At 45.5% G+C, this 26202-nt stretch overlaps 1 protein-coding gene across 1 annotated transcript in view; it reads right to left on the bottom strand.

Annotated features, from left to right (window-relative positions):
* Positions 1-2519: 2519 nt before the first annotated feature.
* Positions 2520-26202, bottom strand: part of TRAPPC10 (trafficking protein particle complex subunit 10) — an 81409-nt gene continuing 57726 nt past the window's right edge. The window contains exons 12-23 of the mRNA XM_045540782.1: positions 24800-24940; positions 24359-24471; positions 18590-19104; positions 17629-17770; positions 15344-15502; positions 14349-14578; positions 12987-13087; positions 11463-11589; positions 9823-9993; positions 7077-7254; positions 3575-3769; positions 2520-3288 (exon numbers count right to left, since the gene is read on the bottom strand). Coding sequence (XP_045396738.1) covers positions 3050-3288; positions 3575-3769; positions 7077-7254; positions 9823-9993; positions 11463-11589; positions 12987-13087; positions 14349-14578; positions 15344-15502; positions 17629-17770; positions 18590-19104; positions 24359-24471; positions 24800-24940 — 2311 coding nt within the window. The 3' untranslated portion in view covers positions 2520-3049. The remainder of the gene's footprint in view (positions 3289-3574; positions 3770-7076; positions 7255-9822; positions 9994-11462; positions 11590-12986; positions 13088-14348; positions 14579-15343; positions 15503-17628; positions 17771-18589; positions 19105-24358; positions 24472-24799; positions 24941-26202) is intronic.

Raw genomic sequence — 26202 nt, 5'->3', positions numbered from 1 at the left:
TCTTCTTAAAATGTGTATTTTCAGCATTATAATGCTTACATTTTAAAGTCTTAATACAATAGTTTTAGTCTAACAATATATTACAGAATGTGAAAAGACTTTTCATAGTAAACCATGAAAATGGAATTTATACCTGCAGTGTCAAAGTCACCAACTTGTCACCTTTTCCAATTAGAGAATCCCAACAAAACGTATCAGTGATGTCCGTGGGTCTCACAGCCTGACGGGGATGAATAACTCAGAGAAAGGAGCATTGTCATGAAGAATACAACTTTAAAATCCTGTAGGATTTACTCTGAAGATCACAGTTGAAAGTAAAACATTTAGATCAGCCCAGTTCTTTTATAAAAAGTGGTGTAACTTTTCATTTTATTTACAAACATGGAGTGTTTAACTTCATCTTTAAACATTAAAGAAAAACTGAATAGAAGCCTGTGTGTGTTTTCTTTACTAACTTTATGGGTATCTATCCTCATCAAGACTTATTAATATGGGAATCTGACCCACCCCAGGCTTTGCTGACAATGAACTGTAGGTAAAAGTCATTTTCAGATTAAATACAATTTCCACATTAGAATCAGAAGAGTTATAATTTTTCCAATCATAGGAGACCCCATGAAATTCACAAAAATTATAACTTACTTTCCCATTTGCTAGTATTAATATTTACATGTTCCACAGAGACATGCTCTTTGCTTTCTAGATACATACACATTGCATATCTGGCTTCACAATTATTTTAACAGCTGCCACATCTTTATCAACAAAACCAGCTTGTCCCAAACACATAAACCTTACTTTATTTAAAACAATTATTAAACAATAAAAATCCAATTACACCCTTTTAGTTACTCTTATGAATATTAAGAAAAGAATGACAAAGTTTTGGGTGACATTTTGTCTTTTAAAAAAGGCAGAAGCACTCATGCAAGTTAGTTTGCAAAAGATCTTTTGGGTTAATTACGGGGGAAAAAACTGACAAATTTGAAATCAATTTCCAGACCACCATAAGAAACCAACATAAACATTTTGTATTTCCCCTTCTTTTTCTTCCTCTAAATATATATGTAATTAGAAAATTTCCTCCTGGGTGTAGACTCCAGATACAAGAAAATCAAAGAGTAATAAATTAAACATTTAATCACCTTCCTTCTTCCGGAAGGTGAGAGGTGTACATTACACATGGAAGAAGGGTATGTTCTCTTGGCTCCAAGGCTGACAACATAGAGCAGAGGCTTTTCTAGCAGCTCAACTCTAAAAGATCTCTTCATTCACGGGACGTGGCAGATCTGTAGGGCAACCAATCAATTTTTATAATAAAAAACCTTATTTTAGAAACCCTAAACTATTGTTAGATACAGAAGTTCTAATTTGCTAACTAGTTTGACCAAGTTTATTAGTTTTAAACTGCACATAAGGAAGATAAATTTCTGGAAAGTTTAATTAAACATTTAATCTTCTTTACATGTTTCTCCAATTTCTACAAATGAAAAAGACATGGGGGGAAGAATCACACCACCTTTATTTATTGAATGAGTCAAAGACAACACAGGGAATACTGGAAACCCTGCTCCGCGCTGTTTGCCCTGTGTCTCCGCCCCCCGCCCACAGCCTCTGGGAGCTCAGGGCCCTGCAGGACCCGCAGCTGCCTGGCTCCTCTCTCTGCAGCTCACACATCTGAGGTTATTCTTGAGGTCCCACCCTCTGCAGGGCAGACCACGTCCACTTGCACTAATCTTGCTGAGTTCAATTCCAAGCACACTTTCCCAGTGAATTCAGAGTACTCTTATCTCATATATACAAAAATACATTGCTTTGGAAAGCTGGAAAAGGTTTAATACATACAACACTTATTTACAAGCTGTGACTTTCACACCAGTAAAAACAAACTCACATTTATGTCTGTCCTTGATTTTTGGTGCAACTTATACATAAACATGGTATCAGTTAGTCTGTATTTTTAAAAATAATAAATCAACCGTATGTACAATTAAATTTACAACCAAAAGCAAATTAATCCATTCGAACTATAGGACTGCACTTGAGTTGGCCAGCAAAGGCCGTCCCAGGACTTGCGTCCTGCCCTACGACCAGACTAGAAAAACACCCAGAGGACCCCTCATCTTCGTTTTAAATGGAACATCTTAATTTCTAAGACTTAAGGTGAAAAATAAAATATTGATTATACAGCTACAATTACATGTAAAGACTTTAAAGGTAAGAGAAAAACAGACAACATATTAACCCCCACATATATAATGATAATTAAATTAAATATATATTTAATTCTGAGTGCATACGGTATTCAATCAACATTATGGGGGAAAACACGGTTCCAGAAACATTTATCCCTAAACTATTTCAATGCCAAGTTGTTCCTCATGCCCTGGTCTAGTCTTTCCTAAGTACCTTTAACATGGCTCTGGCGATGGACCTCCAGGTCTGCCTAGCTCTGGCATCCCAAGGCACAGAAGGGGTTATGTTCCCTCCCCACACCCCACCCCTCACCCCATCCCCTCCACCCCCTGCCCTCAAGGGTGTTACTCTAGAAAAGCACAACTAGATTATCTGGGGTGAAGGATTGTGTTTTATCACCAGGAGACGCACACATCCCCCTGGTCCAGAAATGGGGCAGCCGTGTGACCAGAAAGGCACACACGTGTCTCTACGAAGACTGCGAGGCCTGCTGAGTGTCTACCTGGAAGACAAGCTTCCGTAAAGAGCCAGCAGGCGGAAGGCTGCTCAGTGGAGAGACCATGGATAAAAATCTTTCATGAGCAGTGAGTGAGAAGGAGCAGGGAGCTGGGGCTCTGAGCAAACACCGTAGGACGCCAGCGCGGGGATGGGTGAGAAAATAAGTCATCGTATACACAGACAACACGGAAGTAACGAGAACTCAGCTGAGCAGCTGTGCAATGACATTCTCTGAGGCCTCGCGGCCCGGCAGGATCACGGGGAGTCCGGCTAGAGCCTGAGCGAGCAGAATCCAGGCACCGTCCCTCAGAGCGCACCCACAGCTGGGCGGTGGTGTCTGCTCTCCCGGGCGCTGTCATGTGACACTGACTTCCAGGACGTGGTCGTCTTGGCTGGGGATGACGAGGACTTGCATGCCAGAGCTAGAGTTGAAGACCTGGCCGGCCGGCAGCGCCTGCAAGCGGGGCATGGGCAGGCCTTTGTGCTCGCCGCTCGAGGCCGAGTGCGCGCTGCCCCTGCTCTTGACGCTGCCGCTGTCCGGGTGGTCGTCCCCGTGCCTGTCCACTGACAGGCTGTCGTTTTCTATCCAGCTGTCTGCAAAACACACAGGGTGTCAGACCCAAGCCACACTGACGCCCAGCTCAAAGTGCAGGAGACGTCACCGAGGCTGCCCCTTCCCAGAGGATCCCAGCACACGGGATCAAGCTCCAGGGTGGGCGCCTGGACTTCGGACGGAGACCCCGTTTTGGTGTTATTCGCAGTCTACGGACACTGAAACACGCTCTTTCTTGGCCTGCTCTGACACTAGTTTATCCCTCTCCACACAAAGCTGTCTCCTACCCAAATAGTGAACTTACACGCTTTCTTGGGAAGTCCTTACCGGCATCCAGCTGGGAGGAGTGTGCAGAGCGGTGGGGCAGGTACTTGAGCAGCCTGACGTCGGGCAGGGGGAGGCGGCCCGCAAACAGAGGCATCACGTCCATGTGGACTCTGTGGGTGGCCTGAGCAGCCACAGGCATGGAGATGACACCACAACTCTTCCCGCACACTGCCCAGTTGCTGCTGTTGTCGACAACTGCAACACAGAGGAAGACACCGTGATTGCCGCAGGACAGGCCACTCAGGGGTCACACCAAAATAAGAACCATCAACGACTACGCCTTAGACACTCTAGAGTGTAGAACCAGCAGTGGAAAATATGTATCTCAGTGTCTTGCAACTGCACCTTAATATAAACCCGTATGTTTTAATAACTAAGACACATATTTCTTTCAATCCAACCTTCCATTAGTTCTAGTTTAGACTGAATCATGTCAGATGCATATGAAAAGCTGCATTTTTCTCTGAAATTAATAAATTAAAAATGATGATTTTATTTTGATGTGAAATCTCCTTGCAAAGTTTGTATGCAATTCTTCACAAGTATGGCTACTCTGGCTGTTAAATCAGGCACAGGTGGCGGTGCGGGTGCGGAGTGCTAGTTGCACTGGTAAGTGATGTCACCAAAGACATGTGGGTCTGAATCCTGCCTCTGCCACCCGGACAGCCCTCCTGAGGCCTCCAGGCTCGCTTACGCTGAGGCGTGGTGGCGCCGCTGACCTGGAGGAGCTGCTTTGAGAGCAGGGAAAGAGACGTGGACGTGAGACTCGCAGCACCACTCCCGGGCCCGGCGTGTGGGTGCACGGCCAGCGTCAGTGCTGACCTTGATCATTAGCACACAACCTTCACTTAGTCCAAGGCAATTCGCACGCTACGTGAGCATTCATTCGGACCAGCCCTGGAGAAATGACAGTGAGCAGGACAGGATCCTGCCCTCAGGAAGCAGGCGACCTGGCAAAGAAGTCACAGCTTCCTGTCATGAGGACACCAGCAACAGCCCAGGCCGTGTGAGACCAAAGGGCCATGAGCAGCAGAAGAGGGTCACAGAGGACAGGCTTCCTGCAGGTCGGGATGGGGACTTTGAGGACAGGTGGCACTACGGGCCACGCAGAGGCCCAAGCAGAGTCATGAAGGAGGCAAGGGAGCAAGAGTTCTCGCGACAGGCCCCTCAGGGCACCCAGGAGCTCAAAGCAGTTTCACACGGCCGTCTCTCCAAGTGCCGACGGCACCGCAGCGGCAGGAGCGAGGGGCCAGACCACGCACAGTCATGCTGACCACGTTCTTCACCACCACAAACTCACAGCAAAAAAGTCAGTTTTACTTAAAAATGCCCTTCATGAAGCAGTCAGAACTAATTTTATTAAATTCAACTCTTGAGTATACATCTTTTTGGTAAATTTTTAAATGTTCACAGACTCACAAGACGTTGCAAAAACAGTAGAGGGGCCACATGTCCCCATCACCAGCGTCCCCCACTGTGCCCTCCCACCTAACACAGGAAACTGACACTGGCACAACTATTAACTAGACCGCACACCTCCCTGGGATCTCACCAGCTTTACAGGCACTCGCCACTGGGGTAATAAGTCCCTGTGTATAATCAGTGGCATTTGCCACGCGTGTAGACGCCTGTGACCACCACTGCAGCCCAGGCACGGAACTGTGCGTCACCACAGATGGCCTCCTGCTGCCTACCCCACCCCGACCCTGGGCGTCCACCACTGAACCACTCTCCCTCTGTACAAGCGTGGCACCGGCCGGACTCACACAGAACACAACTGACAGGACTGGCTTCTTCACTTAGTATAAGGCCTTCAAGAGCCATCCACGCTGCGGCGTTTATCACAGCTCACCCTGTCTCAATGCTGAGTAGGAGACACCGTGCAGACCTGCCAGTCTGGCTAACCGCTCTTGAGCTAAAGGACACGTGGGTTATTTCCAGTCTGTAGTACCCATCATCATCATCTTTTTTTAGGGGATAGAGACAGGATCTGGCTATGTTGCCCAGGCTGGTATTAAACTCCTGGCCTCAAGTGATCCTTCTGCCTCAGCCTCCCAAGGCAATGGGATTACAGGTGTGAGCCACAGCCTCTTGGCATTCTCTGTGAGTGTCCCCACGGCAGTGGCACCGCCGGCTCAAGGAAAGCACCTGTGCAGTCCTCTGTGCTGTGGGCTGAGCCGGCCTTTGTTCTCACGAACACCCTTTTCTCTGGAAAGAATAACTGGCAAACTGATGTTATTCGGTCCTGGGTACCGGCGGACATTTCACTGAAAATGAATAATGTGTGCCTGTCGCTTCAAAGAAAACCACCAAGGTCTTTGTTGCCAATGATGCAATTTGAGACTTTAAGCAAAAATTAAAATTTCGGAAAACTTGCATTTGCCACTGTGAGCCTGACAGAGACCAGATGCTCAAAGACCTTCCTGAGAGATCAGCATGAGTTTCACAAATGGGCATTTGTGATACTGCCAAATAAAAGACGTCCACATATGGAAGATCTGCACAACTCAGGAAACCAAATGACCAGTTACAAAATGACACCTGGGTAAAGGATCCATTCAAAATGTAAGACAGGCCACAGGGTTCAACGACAGTGAGTACAAGTCCATTCCTGTGACTCCAGACTTTCCTACTCGTCAGTTTCAGTGTAGTATCAGAGAAGAATATCTTCAATTATCTGACAGCTGTTAAAATATTCCTCCCTTTTCCAACTATATGAGGCTGGAGTTTCTTCATGTACTTTATACCAAGATTATCACCTCAGACTGAATGCAGAAACTAGTTATGAAAATTCAGGTATCTTCTAGTAAGCTAGATATCATAGAGATTTGGGAGACTCCAAAACAATGTCATCCTTCCATTATTTTTTGTAAAAAAGTTATTTTTCATGAATAATGTCATGTAATGGTTTTTTTTGTTATTTTAAAGTAAATTAATAATTAAATGTTTGGCTCCTCAATCATTTTAGAGCATAAAAGGTCCCCAAACCCAAAACTCTGAGAACGCCAGACCGAAGCAGCAGAGCTCCGAAGAAGGCAGGCGACGAGGGTAGGGGGGCCTGGAGAAAAAGGGAAGTGGGGGAGCCCAGGCACATGGGAGGGGGGCAGGGAGGGTGGCCTGGGCATGTGGGGGAGGCTGGAGGGAACGGGGGCAGCAGGTGGGACCATGGAAGCCTTGACTGCTATGCAGTGGAGTCTGAACTTGGTTCAGTAGTGGAAAGAGCCCCAATCGCACATGGAGGGGAAAGGGCGTCTCTAAATGCCATCGCATTCTCAGCGCCGAGCCCAACAATTGCTGGGTAAATAGTAGTGTGGATGCTCCACAGTAACCAAGTGCAACATCTGGTGAGCTTACGACCTTGTTATATAATGAAACTATTACATCAAACTCGAGAATAATCCCTCTTTGGATAAGGAACACTGCATTTTGTGAAAGGCAGGGAACGCTCACTTAAAGCGCTGGATTATGACAAAAGTTAGGAAAAAAGAAGCCTCTAACCCACCTTCATACATCAGCTTTGTTGAGAAATAGTCTTCAGATTCTGTCAGCGCGTCATCCTTGTCCACCTCCAAGAGGTCCGAGAGCCGCGTGATCGACACCTCCAAGGAGCAGAGTGAGCCCGTCCTGCAGTACTCCATCCCTGGAGGGGGGAGTATCTGGGCCTTCACGTTATACAGTGTCTAGGCAGGAGAGGAAGGGAAAAGTTCCAAGGAAACGTACCTGAACAGTCTTAAGAAACACAGCAGAAGGCAAACGCGGAGTTGCCCACAACCCTGGAGCCCTGAGGAAAGACTGTCAGCTCGGCCGGCAGAAGAGCAACTGTGGCCGCTTGGTCTCGGGACTCCTGGCGTGGGCGCCCTCACCTGACAGCAGCTGGGGAGGCCGCAGGTACAGTGACCAGAAATAACAAGGCTCTTCAGAGGTAAACTCTAATGTTTGTGAACAGCTGATCTCCAACAAGGGTGCCAAGACTACCGAGGGAAAGAGCGGCACCGGACGGCGACGAGCCACCGGGGGAGGCGAGTGAGGACCCCACTCTCACCACACACAGACTGACACACAGCACACCGCAGACCTGGATGGAAGTGCTAAAGCTATGAACATCTAGAAGAAAACGCAGGAGGAAATCTTTTTGACCTGGGATTAAGTGATGATTTCTTAGATCCAAAACCAATAATTCAAGCAACAAAAGAGAGAGAGAAATTGGACTTCACCAAAATTTAGAACTTTTGTGCTCCAAAGGACACCATCAAGAAAGTGAAAAGACAACTCACAGAATGGGAGAGGATACTTGCAAATCATATATAAGGAACTCGTATCCAGAATATATAAAGAACTTACAATTCAATAATAAAAAGACAAATAACCCTGTTTAAAACTGGGCAAAAGATTTGAAGAGACTTCCTTCCAAAGAAGATACACAAACGGTCAGTACGCATATAGAAGATGTTCAACCATCACTAGCCATGAGGGAAATGCAAACCAAAGCCAGGGATCCCCTTCACAGCGGCTGGGACTGCAGTAATCAAACAGACAGCAGAAACAAGTATTGGTGACGATGTGCAGAAATTGGAACTCTCTCCATTCCAGCCGCAGCCCACTGTGCTGCTGGCAGGAATGTAAAGTGGTGCAGCCTCTTAGAAAACCAGGTTGGCAGTTTCTCACAAAGGTAACCACAGAGTCACTGTATGACCCAGCCGTTCCACTCTTAGGTACTTACCCAAGACAGCTAAACACACATGTCCACATAAAAACTTGTACATACATTTTTTTCATAGTGTCATCATTCGTAATAGCCCCAAAGTGGGAACAATCTGGATTACTGGCACTGATAAATAGATCAACAAAACGTGGCACATCCACACAATGGAATACTATTCAGTCATGAAAAGGAATGAAGTACTGACAGATGCTACAAAATAGATGAACTTTAAGAACATTATGCTAAGAAAAAGAAGCCAATAACAGAAACATCACGTATAATACGATTTCATTTACATGAAATGTTCAGAACAGGCAAACCATGAGACACATTTGCCTATAGATTAGCGGTTGTCTAGGGATGAGGGGAGGAGGGAGTGAGGACTATTATCCTCATTTGATTCATTCACACTGTGTGCCTCTATCAAAACATCATGTGCACCCTATAAAGACACACAATTATTATGTACCCATAATTATTAAAAGAAACATTTTTTTAAGTGCTATCTGTATTTCAGAGCCTCAGAATACCAGTTTCGAAAAGAACAATCCAAGTATTTTTCTCTGGCCCTTTACTCAGCTTGCACAGTTCTAAAGGGAAATTCTTTCTATACTCTTTTTTTCTGCCTCTCCAAATTAAGATAGAAAAGTAACAACAGTGAAATCTGCCAACTGGTAATAATCATCTGCAATAAGCAAACAGATTACATTTATGCAGACTCTTCAACATACCAATGATTTAATGGTCAACTGCCATTAACTCAACAAAAAGGCATCTGTTTACACTACAAAAAGATAAATTATGCTGGTAAGTATGTTCAATACTCTAAGGCTAATAAGGATAATTAAACAAAACATGAAGGTCAAAACAATTAGTCTGTTTTGGCTGGAAGAAGGCAGAGAAGAAAACTACTAATACAAACACAAACACCTCAAATAAAACACTGATAATTTTAAGTAGTAAAGAGAAGAAAAGGAAATATCTCAAAATTACACAACACTAAATCAAATGATCTCTCTAAATAAACACAAAAACACAACTGTATCCCTACCTAGCTCAAATGTTACTTTTAGCTCCACACTTAAATTGGTTTCCGCCCAAAAGATGCAGCAGTTATATGGAAATCTTCACAATATTCAGCAAATTCTCTTAATATACCCAGTTTTCCTTTTAAAAAACTAGAGTTATGCCTTAGAAACTAATGCCCCTGAGGAGTAGCTAATGATCAAGAGGAAATGACCCTAAGAAATATTTCCAGGAAATTACTAAGTCAACATAAGAAAAAGAGGAAAAAGAGAAAAGGAGTCTCCGGGCTTTCTGAATGGTAAACACTCATCTTAGAGAAGCCACCAGGAGTGCAGGCACCTCAGGGGTGTCACCTGAGAGGGACCAATGATTGAACTACCCCGAGAATTAACTAGTTTCCCTGAGCTGCTGCTTCATTATATTCAAAGAATTTGTCTATTTGATGGTTCAGGTAATAAAGAGCATGATGCCATCTTTCATTTTCCCACCCCAGACCCCCCCAAAATAATACATTACGTACAAAAAAATTTTCCAATCGAAATTCATAAGTATACGGCTTTAAGGAGATAGACAGCCGTTCTTCGGAAGCTGGGGAGAATCCCACGGAGAACTGGCAATGCAGAGAAGGGGGAGGCTCCTGTGTCCACTTCAACTCCCACACAAAGAACACGGGCTGCTTGCTGCAGATACGCTGCAAAGAGAGTCGCTGTCATTGCACACACCATACCACGAACCTCCGGGAGGAAACCAACACTGCAGTGAAACAGCTCACTTCATGCACAGGGAAGGCAGGACGGAGGTGCCCCCAGCACGCTGCCCTGCTGCCCTGCAGGGCCCAGCACCACCCTGGCTCCTCCTGCCTGGCCCTGCTCACGCAGAAGACTGCACAAAACTGGTATAAAGGTTTTAATTTGTTATGATTCCATAAGCTTCACAGCACAGGGGATCATAAAAAAGAAGCTTAAAGAATATTTATTAATTTACATATGGAATAGCCCATACATCTCCAAAACAAGGGACAATGTCATCAAACAATTAAAAAGTACATCTTGGCCAGGTGCGGTGGCTCACACCTGTAATCCCAGCACTTTGGGAGGCAGAGGTGGGAGGATTGCTTGAGGCCAGGAGTTTGAGACCAGCCTGGGCAACAGCGAGACTCCGTCTCTATGAAAATTAAAAAACAAAACAGCCAGGCATGGTGGTACGCACCTATCGTCCCAGCTACTCAGGAGGCCGAGGCAGGAGGATCGCTTGAGCCCAGGTGTTTGAGGCTGCAGTGACCTGTGATGATGCCACTGCACTCTAGCCTGGGCAACAGAGTGAGACTCTGTCTCAAATAAATAGATAGATAGACAGATAGATAGATAGGGCATCTTTACATCCATGCCAATTATTTTATACATTCAGTTAATTTAGGAACTAGCACAACCTAATGTATGGACCAAACACCACTAAGACACATAAAGTCCACACCTATAAGTGGAGTGATAGGATCAGGTAAGATTTGAAAGTAGTCAAGTACTTGTGGGGAAAAATCCTTTAAAAATGCTAAAGATATAAATGTCCATTAAGAAAACCTTTGATATTCTTTGACTCAGCATTTACTGTCTAAAAACACACGTGAAAAACACATAAAAAGCAAGGTCAGGACTGAGCCAGGCAGCACGGCCATGAACGTGACTCCTCACAAAGCTCCACCAACACAGGAGCTCTTCCCTCTGGCACAGGCGGCATTTGGTTACAGGCAGAATGGACCGGTCTCCACTTCTTATGAGTGATGGTGTCCATGCAACCCATAGCACATTCAAACACAAGCTTGCATTTGCCTATATCTATGCATAGAGTAGGAAAAGCTTAAGATTTAATTCTAAAAATATAGGTATCTATTTCCTAATCCATCCTGCGGCTCAGCCCACGACAAGCCCACGTATTCCACAAACAGGAGCATGCACGTCGCAGCGAGCCCTGCGCTAGTGTGAGAACAGTCTGACCGGCATTAACACAGGGGCTCGTGCTAACTGGCAGTGAGACTGTTCCTCTGTATCTAAGGGCCAAGTCTCAAAACACACTGTGTCACTGTCATCCGAACACTACAGATACTACATCTTACACTCCAGTTCCCTGCTGAGCAGTTGACGCGCAGGTCTAGAAAGTGTTTACCTGCTGGGACTGCGTGTTCAGTGGTACCAGCTGCAGGTCGGTGCCAGCCCCAGTATCCACAAGGTTACTATCTGACAGCTGAAAGTCAAGTTCTGACAAATTCTGGACACAAACTTGAACATATTTCCTAAAGCAGAAAAACAAGAAATGTGATTTTGACATTTTAAAACTTTATTAAATACATTTTAGCTTTGTTAAGGAGACCCTCTCTAATGGGAATCAAAAAAGTGACAAGGCAAAATATGACTAGGTTGTTGCAGATGTTTCTACTTTTGATTTCACATGAAAACAAGCTATTTCTGTGGGAAAATGAATCAAAACTATCGTTTCTGGTACAGGATTATTAAATGATTATAATTGATCATCCTAAACACACGCTAGACTGCAATGAATTATGTAGGAAAGAGCAGTGATTACTCTCCGTCACTAGAGGTAATGACTGCTTGTTGAAAAACTGTTGAAAAAGGGCTCACCTTAATTACCATTACTGGTAGAGTTTAAAAAAATAATTCCTTAATAAAGCACCTCAGGTTCTTTTAGAGATTATTGATGTTTTTAACCATTAAGACCTACTGTTCTGTGGCTGTGATTTGAAGGGAAAAAAGAGCTGCTAGTATAACATCCCATTCTGAACGTGGTTCTGACATTTTTGTTTCCAAATTATCCAACTGTCATCAACGGACAAAATCAAAAGGGAGCGTGACATTGAGAGGCCAGACAAGTACCCCGAGCCTCTAGCGTCATCACCAGGGTGGGACAACTAGACACCATGGGTCTGCTGACACAGTGAAACATGAAGCGTTCAATGCCACCTCCAAACTTTCCCGTCCAAAACTGAATCGGAGTCTAATCACTACTCTAGCGCAGGTGTTCTCAACTGGGACAATGTGACCTGTACCAGGGGACACCGGGCGATGTCTACAGACATCTGTGGCTGTCACGACTGGGGGTGAGGACTGCTCCTGGGACCTAGTGGGAGAGCCCAAGGGTGCTGCCCAACACCCGACAGTGCTCAGGACGGCCCCTCAACAGGAACCACCCAGCCCAGGACGGCAGCTGTGCTGAGGCTGAAAAACCCTGCTCTACAGGTTAACTAGCAATCGGTAAGGGACACAAGGACAGGGGAACTAGTTAAACCCATGAAGACGCAACCAGCCAAATCCAGAATGGCAGAACTTCCAGAGGACAACAGACCTGAGCGTATCAACAAGTCAATGGCTTAAAAAACAGGGAAAGCAGCACAAAAAGAGATCTAGTAGTGAAATGGAGACTTTATTTGGGCCCTGAATCGCACAAACCAACTGTAAAGAATCATTTTTGAGACAGCTGGAAAAATCTGCATGTGGGCTGGACGTTACAGGACACCAGGGAATTACTGTGAATTTTCATAGATGGACGATAGCATCGTGGCTATGTAAGAAAGTATCCTTAGTCATCTCTCAGGCCAAGCTTTGAACATGAACAGTCTCCACTTAGGAGAGGCCTGGGAAGGCAGCTAGGGCTTGCCCGCCACGCCTCCCTCACCGTGTTCCAGAGGACAGCAGGGAGTGCGTGGTCCTGAAGGGCACGCTGAAGGTCAGTGCAATGACGGTGGAGTAGATGGACCACGGGCAGTCAATGGACACCTGAGGAAGAAGCAGAGGACACACACTCAGATGACGCGCCTGACAGACGGTGCAGCCACCGCCACCACCCAGCCACATCTGCAGTGGCTCCCCATTCCCTAGACATGTTCCTGTGGCTTCACCACTCATTGTTCAGAAAGCAAAACCCTACTGAACATATGCACACCCAAACCAGAAACAGGAAGCTACGTTCACAGAAGAACAGACGCAGAAGTGGCAGAATGTACACAGGTCTCCAGAAAGGTCTCCATGGCTACAGAGCACAGGTACCTTCAAAAGCAGCAAACCCAGCTCCTGTGCCCACACACGTGGGGCTGTGGTGCCAGACGTGTCTTAATGTGCAGGAGGCTATGACAAAGTGCCTGAGTCACATACGCCCAGATGACACTGATCAATCAGTAACCACGCCAAGTGAGAAGAACACCTGAGCACTGGACCCCTCTGAGGCCAACACGTGACTGGAAAGCCGTGGACGTGGGCGCCACGCGCACAAAGCCGTCGACTCCCTCAAGGGCCGGGAGGCAGGTCTCAGCTTCACCGCGCTCCCACAGGAAATGCACGAACACGCTGGCGCAGAGCCACGTACTCAGCGCTAAGTGCTCCTACCTCAGCAAGCGGCACCCTTGCTCAGGAACCTCTTTATGACACAAGGGGAAGAGATGTTTTAATTCTTCAAGAACTGAAAATTAAAACATTGTTCTTAGGTGTGGGCCTGTCTGATAATTTTCTGCTGTGAAAAGGTGGTTTACCCTACCCTCTTATCCTGCAGCTCTTGGTATACGCTGCAGCCCCAGGCTGTTCAAAAGCGCCCTCAGACCTGCTCTCTGTCACAAGCCACAGTACATCTCAGAGAAACACGATGCCAGCAACACGGTCTGTGACCAAACCACGCATCTCTCAGGTAACTGTCGCTAAATACCAGCACCAATGCCTAAAATGACAGACCTCCTTCCCGCCTACGTCTGACGTGACGTTTCGGTGGACAAAAACTGAAGCACACAACACACACTCCTCCAGCCTGCCCATGGGCACAGACGGACAATGGCCTGGATCTAGCTCCCCTCACGCCTAGGCTGCCACCGTAGCTCTTGCGGCAGACTTCCTGTCCTCTTGGTTGGGAACATTAGAGCCTGTCTGTGTGTCCTTGCAAGATGCACCCCTCATCTAAGAAGGGGGTGCACAGGCACCTCTGCCACACTGCTGTTCCCAGCAGGCAGGACAGGCGGCGCTGCCACTCCAGCCACTCCACAGCCCCCCTCACTTTGTGGTCCGTGGTGACCATGCAGTGGCCAGTCTTCTGCTTGTCCTTATGCTTCCAGTGGGGTTCCAGAGTCCCCAGAAGGTCACTCTCCCCTCTGGGTGCTGGGGCTGACGGTGAAGAGAGAACTTCCAGTTCAAATTCAATCATGTGATACGCAGGCACAACGGGCAGACTGATGCTCGTGACCTTGTCGGAGGACTGAATCCGGAGCAATGCGTTGGAAGACTGTTCTACGAAAGACAGAAAAAGTCACTGCAAACACGTGTCGTCTGTTTCATTTTTCCATTCACTTCTAGTAGGTACTGGGCCCAGCAGTGGGCTTGCAGCTGCACTCCTCCTGCTCCTCTGCACACGGAAGGATTGCAGGGGAGGGAAAGGCAGGAAAGCCAGGAACAAATCCTCAGGACAGAGCCATGGCGTGGTGGGCGGAGCCCAGACAGCTGTCACTGCTCTCCATCTGAAGACAGCACAAGGGCACTCCCCACGTGGCCCACCACGTCCTGTGTGGCCTGCAGATGTCCCCCTTCCCACTGTACCCCATCAGCAGATCAACAACCCCCGGAAAGGGAGCAGGGTTTTTCCCTTTCCATTCCTCCTGGCCAGGGATTGGGGGACGATCCAAGCTTTCTGGGGCTTCTGACTGGCGTAATGGGGCGGGGTGGACAGAGGCTGGTGGGGCATCAGCACAGAGCAGGGACCCACCAGTGATGCGGTTCCCTATGTCCTTAGCCAGGGCAGCACCACCTGGCCACTGGGCGGTACCCCACTCCCTGCCCACCTCCCTCGAGGGAAACACCCAGCCCAGGCGCCAGGCCCCAGGATGCGTACAGAACACTGACTCCAGACACCACCTGAGGACAGCACAGGGCACAGAGGTGTTAGGCCATGCTCACCGGTGGCAGCAAGCCAGGCTCATTCTAACACCCTCACAGTGTGTGACAAAGCCGAGGGTCCTCCTACGCCACTGCCTCACGACCAGGTGGCTGGTGCCTTACCTCTTGTGTTAGAATAGATCACGGCTCTGTTCTCCGCCTGACACAGAATGAGCATGGCTTCCGCATTGCTGAGCTGGAGGCTGTCCCCGTTTTTTATTGTATAATGGCCAGTAGTGACAGTGAACTTGACCTTCTGAGGAATGCCTGCCAAAAGGCTATCTAAAGGGAAAAAGACAGCAATTAGCATCACTGCCAACAAGAAGTATTAATAGTAATTCAGGGCCTACTGCAAGGTTCAAGGGCACTCTGTTTCTTTTACTACAAAGGATTTGTTCATTTTGGATACTCCATGAATTCACTCAATTCCATTCCCTTTGCCCTAACTTTTAATCTCAGTGATGTGTCCTGCAGAATTTGGGAGAGACCTTACTGGGAACAAAAGGACTCTGAGTCGAGGGGGTCTTATCCTCACCCTGGTTTAGAGAACTAGGGATTATGACAGCAACTATGTCTCTTAGGGTCACAAGATTTACTTGCCAATAAGTAAGAGAGACTCAGAGGACGAGGCTGAAAGGAGACTCCAACGTGCTGGTGCCCTCAGGGCTTTCTCGGGCCTTCTTAGCTTGGGGCCACAGGCCTTTGGTTCAGGAGCAGTCCACAGTGGGGATGGCCCCCCTTACTCCCAGACAGAAATGGAGGGGCAGGAATGGGCTGAGGTTTCTGAGAATCCGAGGACTGAGAAGGGGAGAGAGCAGAGGGAGGCAGGGCAGGGAGCGAGGGCAGCGCCACATCTGCCAGCTGAGTTCTGCTTCTGCCACAAGCGTCTCCGACGGAAGGACCATCTGAGAGACTGACTGCTGTGTCAGCATCTTAGGGCCTTTGCTGGGGGCCATGGGAGAAGTTTGAATGCAGAAAAATAGGGAGAATGGGGAGATTAAGTAGAAAAAAATGCTTTTCTGGATTTTTTTTTCCCCAAATGGAAGAAACAAACAAATACATACATCATTCCTAACCTAAACAACTGAGACATTCACTCACTAGTGTCTAATTGCCACGTGGTCTTCAGTCATTGCACTGATTCCTCCTAACCTCAGAACTCATCAGGAAGGACGGCAGCTGGGAATCTCCCAAATGCCACACGTAAGGGTCAAGTCTAATGGCCACTCTCACGGAAACACTTCTGATCTGAGAAGAATAAACCTAGTATTTAGACTTTGAAAGGGACCTCTAAGCAGGAAATTATATGTATTTATTAAACTCTCTGCAGCAGACACTAGCTGATACTTGGCTAATGTGATACCGTAAAATATGGATTTGGTCCTCAACCCCATTTCCTAGCATATTAACTCCTAAAATCCTTAGAATCTCTACAGTCCTGTCTTTTTGTATGTTAATGAGCTGACTGGTTGCTCCAGGATGGGGGCTGGTCAGAGGAAAGACCAAGGCAGGACTAGAGGGTTAAGGCATTCAGCCCACCCTGAAATCTCCAGGGAAGAGGAGAGGGGCTGGATCGCCAGGACCAATGGTTTAATCAATCATGCCTACGTAATGAAGTCTCATAAAAGGCCCAAGAGGACGGTATGTGGAAAGCTTCCAGCTAGCTGAGCATGTGGGGATCGAGGTTCCTGGAGGTTGCTTGCCCAGGGAGGGCATGGAGGCTCCAATCCCTTCCCCTACACAGTGCCCGATGCATCTCTTCATCTGTGTCCTTATAATATAACACAACATAATATAATACACCAGTAAACGTGCTTCCCTGTGTTCTGTGAGCCACTCCAGCAAATTAATCAAACTCAAGGAGGGGGTTGTGGGAACCCCAATTTCTAGCTGGTCAGAAGCACAGGCAAAACAACCTGGGGCTTGCCATTGGCACTGGGGGAGGGGCGGTCTGTGGGCCTGAGCCCCCGGCCTGTGGGAGCCAACACTGTCTCCAAGTAGACCATTGGAACTGACTGGAGGACACCCAGCGGGAGTCCCCTGCAGAACTGATCACTTGCTTGCTGGCGGGAGAAATCCCCACACATCTGATCACAGATGTCTTCTGTGTTGATTGTTGTGTTGCGTGAAAGAATAGAAAAACTACTACTGAGTTTCTTTTTTCTACTCTCACAGCTAATTTCTCTATTTTTCTTACTTTCAGAAATACCGTATTTATTAAACATGAAAGCAACTACAGTAAAGCAAGTATTCAGAGGAACAAAAGAGCCTTAGTCACTTAGTTCCCAGGCAAAATTTCCATTAAGTTACCCAAAATGGCTCTTAAAGGCAGACACAACTAAAAACCACTAGAACATTTTAGAAAGTCCTCTAAGACCACTGCCACTGCGGCCAGGGACTGCACTCACCGGCCAGAGGCTCCACATGCAGCTGGGGCTCCTGAGAGTACACGTCGTACTGCACGACCGGGTAGATGTGAGGAAGGACAAAGCACACGGGGCCCACGGAGGCACACAGCTGCCTGAGCGTGTACGTCCCCGGCTCCCTGGCCTAGGGTCAGAATCAGGCATTTGAAAAGATGTCACACAATTAGGAGCCTCCTAAGGCAGAGCTGTGCCATGATCCCCCTGAAACACAGAAGGACTGTGTTTCTCCCCTCCTACACCTCCTGCTCTTGTGCCTGCACTGGGCTGCTCAGAACGGCCCCTGGAATCTCGCAATCTATGATTCTCCAAGTAACTGACTCTTAAATTTGACTTTACACTTCCAACAAGGTATTTTCTACTTAATGAACTTTATTTGAAGGGTATTTAGTGGAGACGTTCAGCATGAGATTTAAGACCTGCTCTAAGAGTAGACCAAAAACACATGTGGCAAACAGCTGTCCTTTCCACAGGCCAAATCCTCTTGAACTAGCGGGACTTACATGCTATCCCGCACCAGAGAAAAATTTATGTCAGAGTGGGTCAGAGCAATGGTTCTGACATCCAGGCAGGCACAAAGGAAAACAAGGTTTAACATCAAAGTGTACCACCTTCTCTGAAATCTCACTTTAACAAATGAGGGTGTATTTTAATACACAGGGGGAAAAGCTAACTAAATCCAAAAATCCAATGAGTTAAAAAGCTAATTGAATCTAAAAACAAATATCCATGTTAAGAACTTTGCTCAGAATTTATCAACTGCCATAAAATTGTATAAATACAACATAAAATGTCAGTATATTTTGCTTTAAGGATAATGACAAAAACAGGGTTGACAGAACAGAGGACTCTGACTCAATTCTCACCACACTTCAGACCGGTCCTTGTGAGCTCGATGGCCCTTCTTTGTCAACTAGGAAGTCAACTTCCCAATCTGGACACATACCTGAGTCCTGAATGTTATCTTGTTGAGCCCTGGCTCCAGAGTCACGTTGCTACACCTTAGCATGTGGGCCCCCTCCTCCAGGGCCACCCCTGAGGGTGTCTCTAGAGAAGAGCTGCTCTCCTGCCTTCTCAGAAGCATGTGAACGTTTCTGCAAATAATCCCTGTCGTGTTCAAGGAATTATCAGAAGGGCTTCTCTCAAACATCTCATACAGCTCCAGTGCAGGTAAGCTGTTCTGGGATGCAGGAAAAGATGAGGTTTCAGTTGGGAAGTTAATAATCCCATTGGATGTCTTGTGCTTGGTAAGCCACTCAGCCGTCTTCCGGTAACTGTTCTTCTCGATGCTGAAGTGGACGTTGACAGCAATCTGCTCCACGTGAACAGGGACAGGCATCTGACTGCACACAGTTATCTCAACAGACAAAGTGCCACCCACATGGACCACGGCATTGGAAGGGTCAAAATGGAGATCTCTCAGTTGTGCAAAGGAATGCATAGGTAGCACGATTTTGTGACCTGTAAATACATATTAGCAGACCTTACTCACATCTGACCGACTGTGATGGAGGCTGCAGGCCTTGAACAAGGTCAGGTCACCTGGCACACACGCAACAAGGAAGCAAGGAGCAGTGAAGTGCAAAAGAGACATTCCTAACCTCCTGCCATCTCCACCACCTCCCACCCCCCCAAAAAGCTATTTGGTCAGAAGCAAAATCTAAACAAATACCTAGATAACTTCTAGAATTTATAAAATCTACAGAAATTAAGGTTCCCAAGTCTGCTCTGACAAACCTAAAAGAAATACAGGTCAACTAACTCTTTATCTAACTAAAATTTGTAAATAGTCCAATTTCTAGAATTGTTTCCAAGGGATTCCAATACTTTCCCACCTACTGAAAGAAATTTTCAAGTAAAGATGCCCAAGCACCCACTGTGCATGTGAAAATGAATGCCAGGTGTCCACCAGCCTGTGGAGTCAGCCCATGGAGCATGGACCCTGCTGTGCCCAGCAGCGCCACGGCCTGCTCTGCCGTCACCGTGGCGGGGGCTGGAGGGGGACGGCTCTCACCCTGCTCCCTCCCTCTCTCACCTTCTTTCTATAAGCACCTCGGTTTTGACTAGAAAATCCACAAGGCTGCGGAACTGATCAGTTACGTACTTACTAAACACCCATTGACTAAAGCACTTGCTGAGACTGACACCATAAGGACATGAGAACACTAAACAATTATGGAATATTTTATTCATATAGAGACACTGACGGACGCTGGCAGGAAAATCATCACTCAAGTAGTCTCACCTCGAGCAGCTGACATGGCCATGGTCCCACCACCCATCAGTGTAGGCATGATGAAGAATCTAGAAACCCAACTGAAGTCATGACTCTCCTGAACCCCCTAGCCGGGTGGCTCTACACAACCCAGCAGTCATGACCATATAAACCTGAAGCCAACAATTTTGGAAAAACTGGCTTTCAAGTAGTAACTGTGATGGACTAAACTGTGCTCCTCCAATGTTCATACAGTGAAGCCCTGACCCCCAATGTGACGTTATTTGGAGATGGGGACATTGGGAGGTGATTAGGGTTAGATGAGGTCATGAGGGTGGGGCCCTCAAGGTGCACCTTATAAGAAAAGACATCAGAGAGCTTGCTCTCTTCCCTCCCACCGTGTGAGGACACCATGACAAGCCAGGAAGAGGGCCATCACCCTGCCAGCACCCTGATCTCAGATTTCCAGCCTACAGAACTGTGAACAATAGATGCTCGGTGATTAAGCCACCCAGTCTATGGTAATTCGTTATGTCAGCCGAAGTAGAGTAACGTCATAACTACTTTAAATAAGTACTCTTCTTGGTAAAGTAAACATGAAGAGCTAAACTTCACAATAAATTTAACCTTACTTACCACACAGCATCCTCTCTAAAGTATACTTTCCAAAACATTAAACCTGAATCTAAGCCTTTCTGATCTAACCTCCACTGAGATGTCCCGGTGAGGAGACACTGAGTACTCCAGAAGGCGGGCCAGTCTATGAGACAACTGGTTGACGCGCTAGGCAACAGAAAGAAATGAAGTCCTGACACGTGCTACAGCAGGGAGGAGCCTGGAAACACCACAGTAAGTCACAGGTGCCAGTCACAACACAAAGACCACATAATCGTATGATTTGTGAAAGTTGTCAGAATCAAAAAAAAAAAAAAAAAACTCTGACAAACAGAACCAGAAAAGGCCATGAAGGGAAGGTTCTCACGCACATACGCCTGGTAACAAAAACTATCACAAAAGATTCTGCAAAAACTACAACCTTATGCAAAGGCCATTGCAACTTCACACACAAAAAATACTTCTTCAAAGACACTGACCCAGAAACTCCCTGTCCATCCCTGACCGGTGCCACCCTTGTTGATCCTTGTAGCCAAGGATAATTATTTCAAAACAATTATGTGATCCTCATTTTTCCTTTAGAAACCTTTGTCTTCCTTTAGCTCCCTGAATGTGCACACAATTTACCATGGCGAGTGTATTCCCACTGCAATGCCCTGCTCCCCAATAAACAGCATTTTCTTCAGAGAGCCTCTCCATTTGTTATTAGGTTGACAGAGTCTTCAGGTTGAGTATCCCTTATCCAAAAAGCTTGGGACCAGAAGTGTTTCAAATTTCAGGGCTTTTGGATTTTGGAACATGTGCATTATATTTACCAGCTGAGCATCCCTAATCTAAAAATCTGAAAGGCTCCAATGAGCTTTTCCTTTGAACGTGTCAGTAATCAAACAATGTCGGATTTCCAACCATTTCAGATTTCCAAATTAGGGATATCCAACCTGTATTTATATGAAACATCCATAACAGGTATGTCTAGAGACAGAAACAGATCAGTGGTTGCCAGGGGCTGAGCGTAGGTGGGGCATGAGCATGGGGTTTCTTTTGCAGGTTGTAAGTATGTCCTGGCCAGAGCAATTAGGCAAGAGAAAGAAATAAAGGGCATCCAAATTGGAAAGGAAGAAGTCAAATCAGCCTCACTCGCGGATAACATGATCTTATACCTAGAAAAACTTAAAAGACTCTACCAAAAAACTGTTAGAACTGAAAAAGGAATTCACTAAAGTTGCAGCACACAAAATCAATATAGAAAAATCAGTAGCATTTATATGAACTTACAGTGAACAATCTGAAAAAGAAATCAAGAAAGCAATCCCATTTTACAATAGCTACAAACAATATAAAATACATAAGAATGAATCTAACCAAAGAAGTGAAAGATCTATACAATGAAAACCATAAAATTCTGATGAAAGAAACTGAAGAGGACACAAAAAAATAAAAAAATAAGAAGATATTCCATGCTCATGGATTAGAACAATTAATATTGTTAAAATGACAAACTACCCAAAATAATTTATGGATTCAATGCAATACTTATCAAAATACCAATGGCACTCTTCACAGAAATAGGAAAAAAAAAAAAAAAAAAACCCTCCTAAACTTTACACGGAACCTTGCACAAAAAACCCTGAATAGCCAAAGCCATCCTGAGCAAAAAGAACAAAGCTGGAGGCATCACACTACCGGACTTCAAAATTTACTACAAAGCTACAGCAACCAAAACAGTATAGTACTGGCATAAAAACAGACACAAACGAATGTAATAATAAAAAGCCCCCAAATAAATCCACACATTTACAGTCAACTGATTTTCAATAAAGGTGCCAAGAACATACATTGGGGAAAGGAGAGTTGTCTTCAATAAATGGTGTTGGAAAAACTGGATATCCATAGGCAGAAGAATAAAACTAGATGCCCACCTCTCACCATATATAAAAATCAAATCAAAATTGATTAAAGACTTAAATCTAAGACCTCAAACTATGAAACTACTAGAACAAAACACCAGGGAAACACTCCAGGACATTGATCTGGGCAAAGATATTTTGTGTAAGACCTCAAAACCACAGGCAACAAGGCAAAAATAGACAACTGGGATCACAACGAGCTGAAAAGCTTCTGCACAGCAAAGGAAGCAATCAACAAAAGGAAGAGATAACCCACAAAGCGGAAGAAAACATTTACAAACTATCCATCTGACAAGGGATTAATAACCAGAATATATAAAGAGCTCAAATAAGTCAATAGAAAAAAATCCAATTAAAAATGCGCAAAGGATCTGAATAGACACTTCTTAAAAGAAGACATACAAATGGCCAACAGGTATATGAAAAAATGCTCAACATTATTAGTCATCAGAGAAATGCAGATCAAAACTACAGTAAGATATCATCTCACCCCAGTTAAAATGGCTTGTATCAAAAAAGCAACAGCAGAGGCTGGTGAGGATGTGGAGAAAGGGGAGTCCTCACACACTTTTGGTGGGAATGTAAATCAGTACAGCCACTATGGACAACATTGTAGAGGTTCCTCAAAAACCAAAAATAGAACAACCATATCATCCAGTGACTCACTACTGGGTATATACCCAAATGAAAGGAAATCTACATATCAAAGAGGTATCTGCACTCTCGTGTTTACTGTAGCACTATCCAAAATAGCCAAAATATGGAATCCTCCTAAGTGCCCATCAATGGATGAATGGATAAAGAAAATGTGATACATATACACAATGGAATACTATTCAGCCATTAAAAAGAATGAAATCCTGTCATTTATAGCAATATGGATGGAACTGGAAGGCAATAAGTTAAGTGAAATAAGCCAAGTATATAAATATCCCATGCTCTCACTCCCATGTGGGAGCTAAAAAGATGGACCTCATGAAGACAGAGTGGAATGGCGGTCACCAGAGGCCGGGCAGGGGAGAGGGGAGGGAGAGAAGAAGAAGGGGCAAGGAATATAAATGCATTTATTACCATAGAATTATACACCTAAAAATAGTAAAGACAGCAAATTAGGTATGTAATTTTACCTCAATAAAAATAAATATGTTCTAAAATTGACTGTGGTGATTACTGCACATCTGTGAATACACTAAAAGCCACTGAATCGCGCACTTCAAATGAGTGAATTACATGGTATTTGAATTCTATCTCAATAAAGCTGTTGTATTTACAAGAAAAGCCACTGTCTTTAAAAAATGAAGAAAAAGAGATGGGAAGAACTGTTTTAAACTAACAGAGAGAATTGAGATATAACAACCACGTGTAATACGTGATCTCTCGTTGGACTCTCTTCACCTGCAATCCTAGCACTCCGGGAGGCTGAAGCGGGAGGATTGCTTGAGCTCAGGAGTTGGAGACCAGCAGTGAGACCCTATCTCTACTAAAAACAGAAAAATTAGCTGGGCATGCTGGTGCGTGCCTGTAGTCCCAGCTACTCAGGAGGCTGAGACGGGAGGATGGCTTGAGCCCAGGAGTTTGAGGCTGCAGGGAGCTTATGACGGCGCCACTGCACTCTACCCAGGGCAAGAGACGGAGAAAAAAATTTTTTGCTGAGACAATTAGGGAAATGTGAATATGGACTACTTAGCAGATGATATTAGAACGTTGTTGATTCTTCTGGTGTGGTTAGGAGACTGTCCTTATTTTTAGAATATCCATGATAAATTGCTTCAGGGTGAAGTATTACAATGTAGTCTAGAGTTTCTTTAAAGTTTAGCAAAAAGAAAAAAAGTAAAAAGACAGACATGTAGATACATGTTTGCTACACATCAAAATGTTAACAACTGTTTACTCTGGGTGCTCGGTGTATCTTGTATTCTTTTCACTTTTCTGTAATATTGGAAAATTTTCGTAATAAAATTTTAAACACTAGTCTTACCTGGGCTGTCTGACGGTTGGCTGGCAAAGGTCAGAATCTCCTGGCAGAAGTATTTCCGTTCCTCTTCAGTTAAGTGACAGTCGCTGGCTAAAAGGCTACTGGTCTGCAGGTAGCTGAGGCAGAGTCAAGGGTCCTAGAGAGAGGCCCTCACACTGAGGGATGTCGCTCAAACTGGCCTCAAGAGTCCCCCACGGCCTTTGAAGAGGAGCCTAAGGGGTGTCTTTTTTTTTTTTTTACTTTTAAGTTATTAAATACACAATATTGGATTTAAAAAAAATTGACCAGGCATTTAATTCATATTCTACACAATACATATGTATATGGTAGGACTTTTCTCTCCTTAATACTAGGTGTTTATTAAACACTCAGTTGTGGGCAATGCTCTTGTATAAGTAGAAAACAATTTCCCTATTTCATGAAAATATTAAACTTGAAGGATACTTTTCAATTTGTCCGAGATGCTTCTGACATTTGGCCAGTTGCTTCCTTGTGTGTGTGATGGGCAGAGCCCAGCCCTCAGACAGGTAATTTTTCAATGCTCCTTGAAGATAGATTTCTGCCTTTTGTGGAGACTTCTTCCTCCTTGCAAAAGTCAACAAACAGAAGCTTTCATTACACTTGTGACAACGAATCAACTGAGCGACCACCCTTTACATCTTGCCCTCCTTCCTCCAAACCATGCCAGGCAGATGCGCCACCTCAAGATGGCCCTTCCCTTGCATCAGAAACAGCACGAACTCAGGACCATGTAATTGGACTCCCAGGTGAAGGTCTGAGAAATGGGCTCATGATAATACGATACACTGTTTGTCTAGCATACACACTGGTCAAAGAACTTCCATAGCTAAATCTCAAGGTAAAGAGAGACCATCGTTCACTGTTTCCAGCTGACAGACAGGAAGGCCAAGGCTAAAAGAAGGCGAAGGGCTGTCCACAAATACACAGCTGGTCAGTTATGAAGCCAGGAAGTCTAGGAGCAGAGCCATACAGAGCAGTTCACACGGCCCAACTAGGAAGGGGACGAGGGCCAACTCTGAAACTCAGGCAAAGAGCAAGGTACAGGTTTGCACGGTTTGCAGACAAATACGAAGAATTAAACAGCAACACTTATCACCCAAGAGAAAATCTTCCCAGTCCCAATTTAAATCTCACAAATGTTCAGAATAAAATGAAGTTTAAAGTACAAATTACTAAAAGCGTGCCCAAGCCTCAGGGCAACACGGACCCTCCCCTCCCCCAGAGGGCCAGAACTGCTGAACTGGGGGACAAAGGCCAACGCTAAACCAGCACTCACTTTTCCAGGCATCCTTGGAAGACATTCCTATTCTCACTGCTCCACTCTTGAAACAGTGAGAGGTCTCAATTTCTCAAATTGAAGAAATTTTAAACCTATCAAATTATATTGGTTTTCTAGACTTTATGATCCTCTCTCCAACCCCTGTGTTTTAAAGGGGTCGGAACCTTCGATACGTGTTCAGTTACCAAATCTAACCAAGATTCTTCCATTCTAGAGCTCTACAGACCATTCACCCAGCCCTTCGATGTCTGCAGATGAGGAGATGGAGGCCGACTGTCACCCAGCCAGCCTGCAGCCAAGCTGGGACCAGGACCGGAGTGTCCAGTTAGCAGGCCAGCACCCCCACTGTGACTCACTGCCGCAGAATGTGCTATTGTTCCAAGTGAGTGCAACTCATAGCATCTGAAGATATGACTTCTTTGCTCCATTAACTAATAACTTACTCCTTAGATATACCAGATGGAGATTTAACAGAGCCAAATTCTAGCCCTGACTCTGCCATTAATGAGTTGTGTAACTGGCTAGCTGCTCCAGCCACATCTGGAAA

Source organism: Lemur catta, chromosome 1 (assembly GCF_020740605.2).
Source record: "Lemur catta isolate mLemCat1 chromosome 1, mLemCat1.pri, whole genome shotgun sequence".
NCBI lineage: Eukaryota > Metazoa > Chordata > Mammalia > Primates > Lemuridae > Lemur > Lemur catta.
The sequence above is the reverse complement of the archived record's forward strand: the minus strand, read 5'-3'. Positions and strand labels throughout refer to the sequence as shown.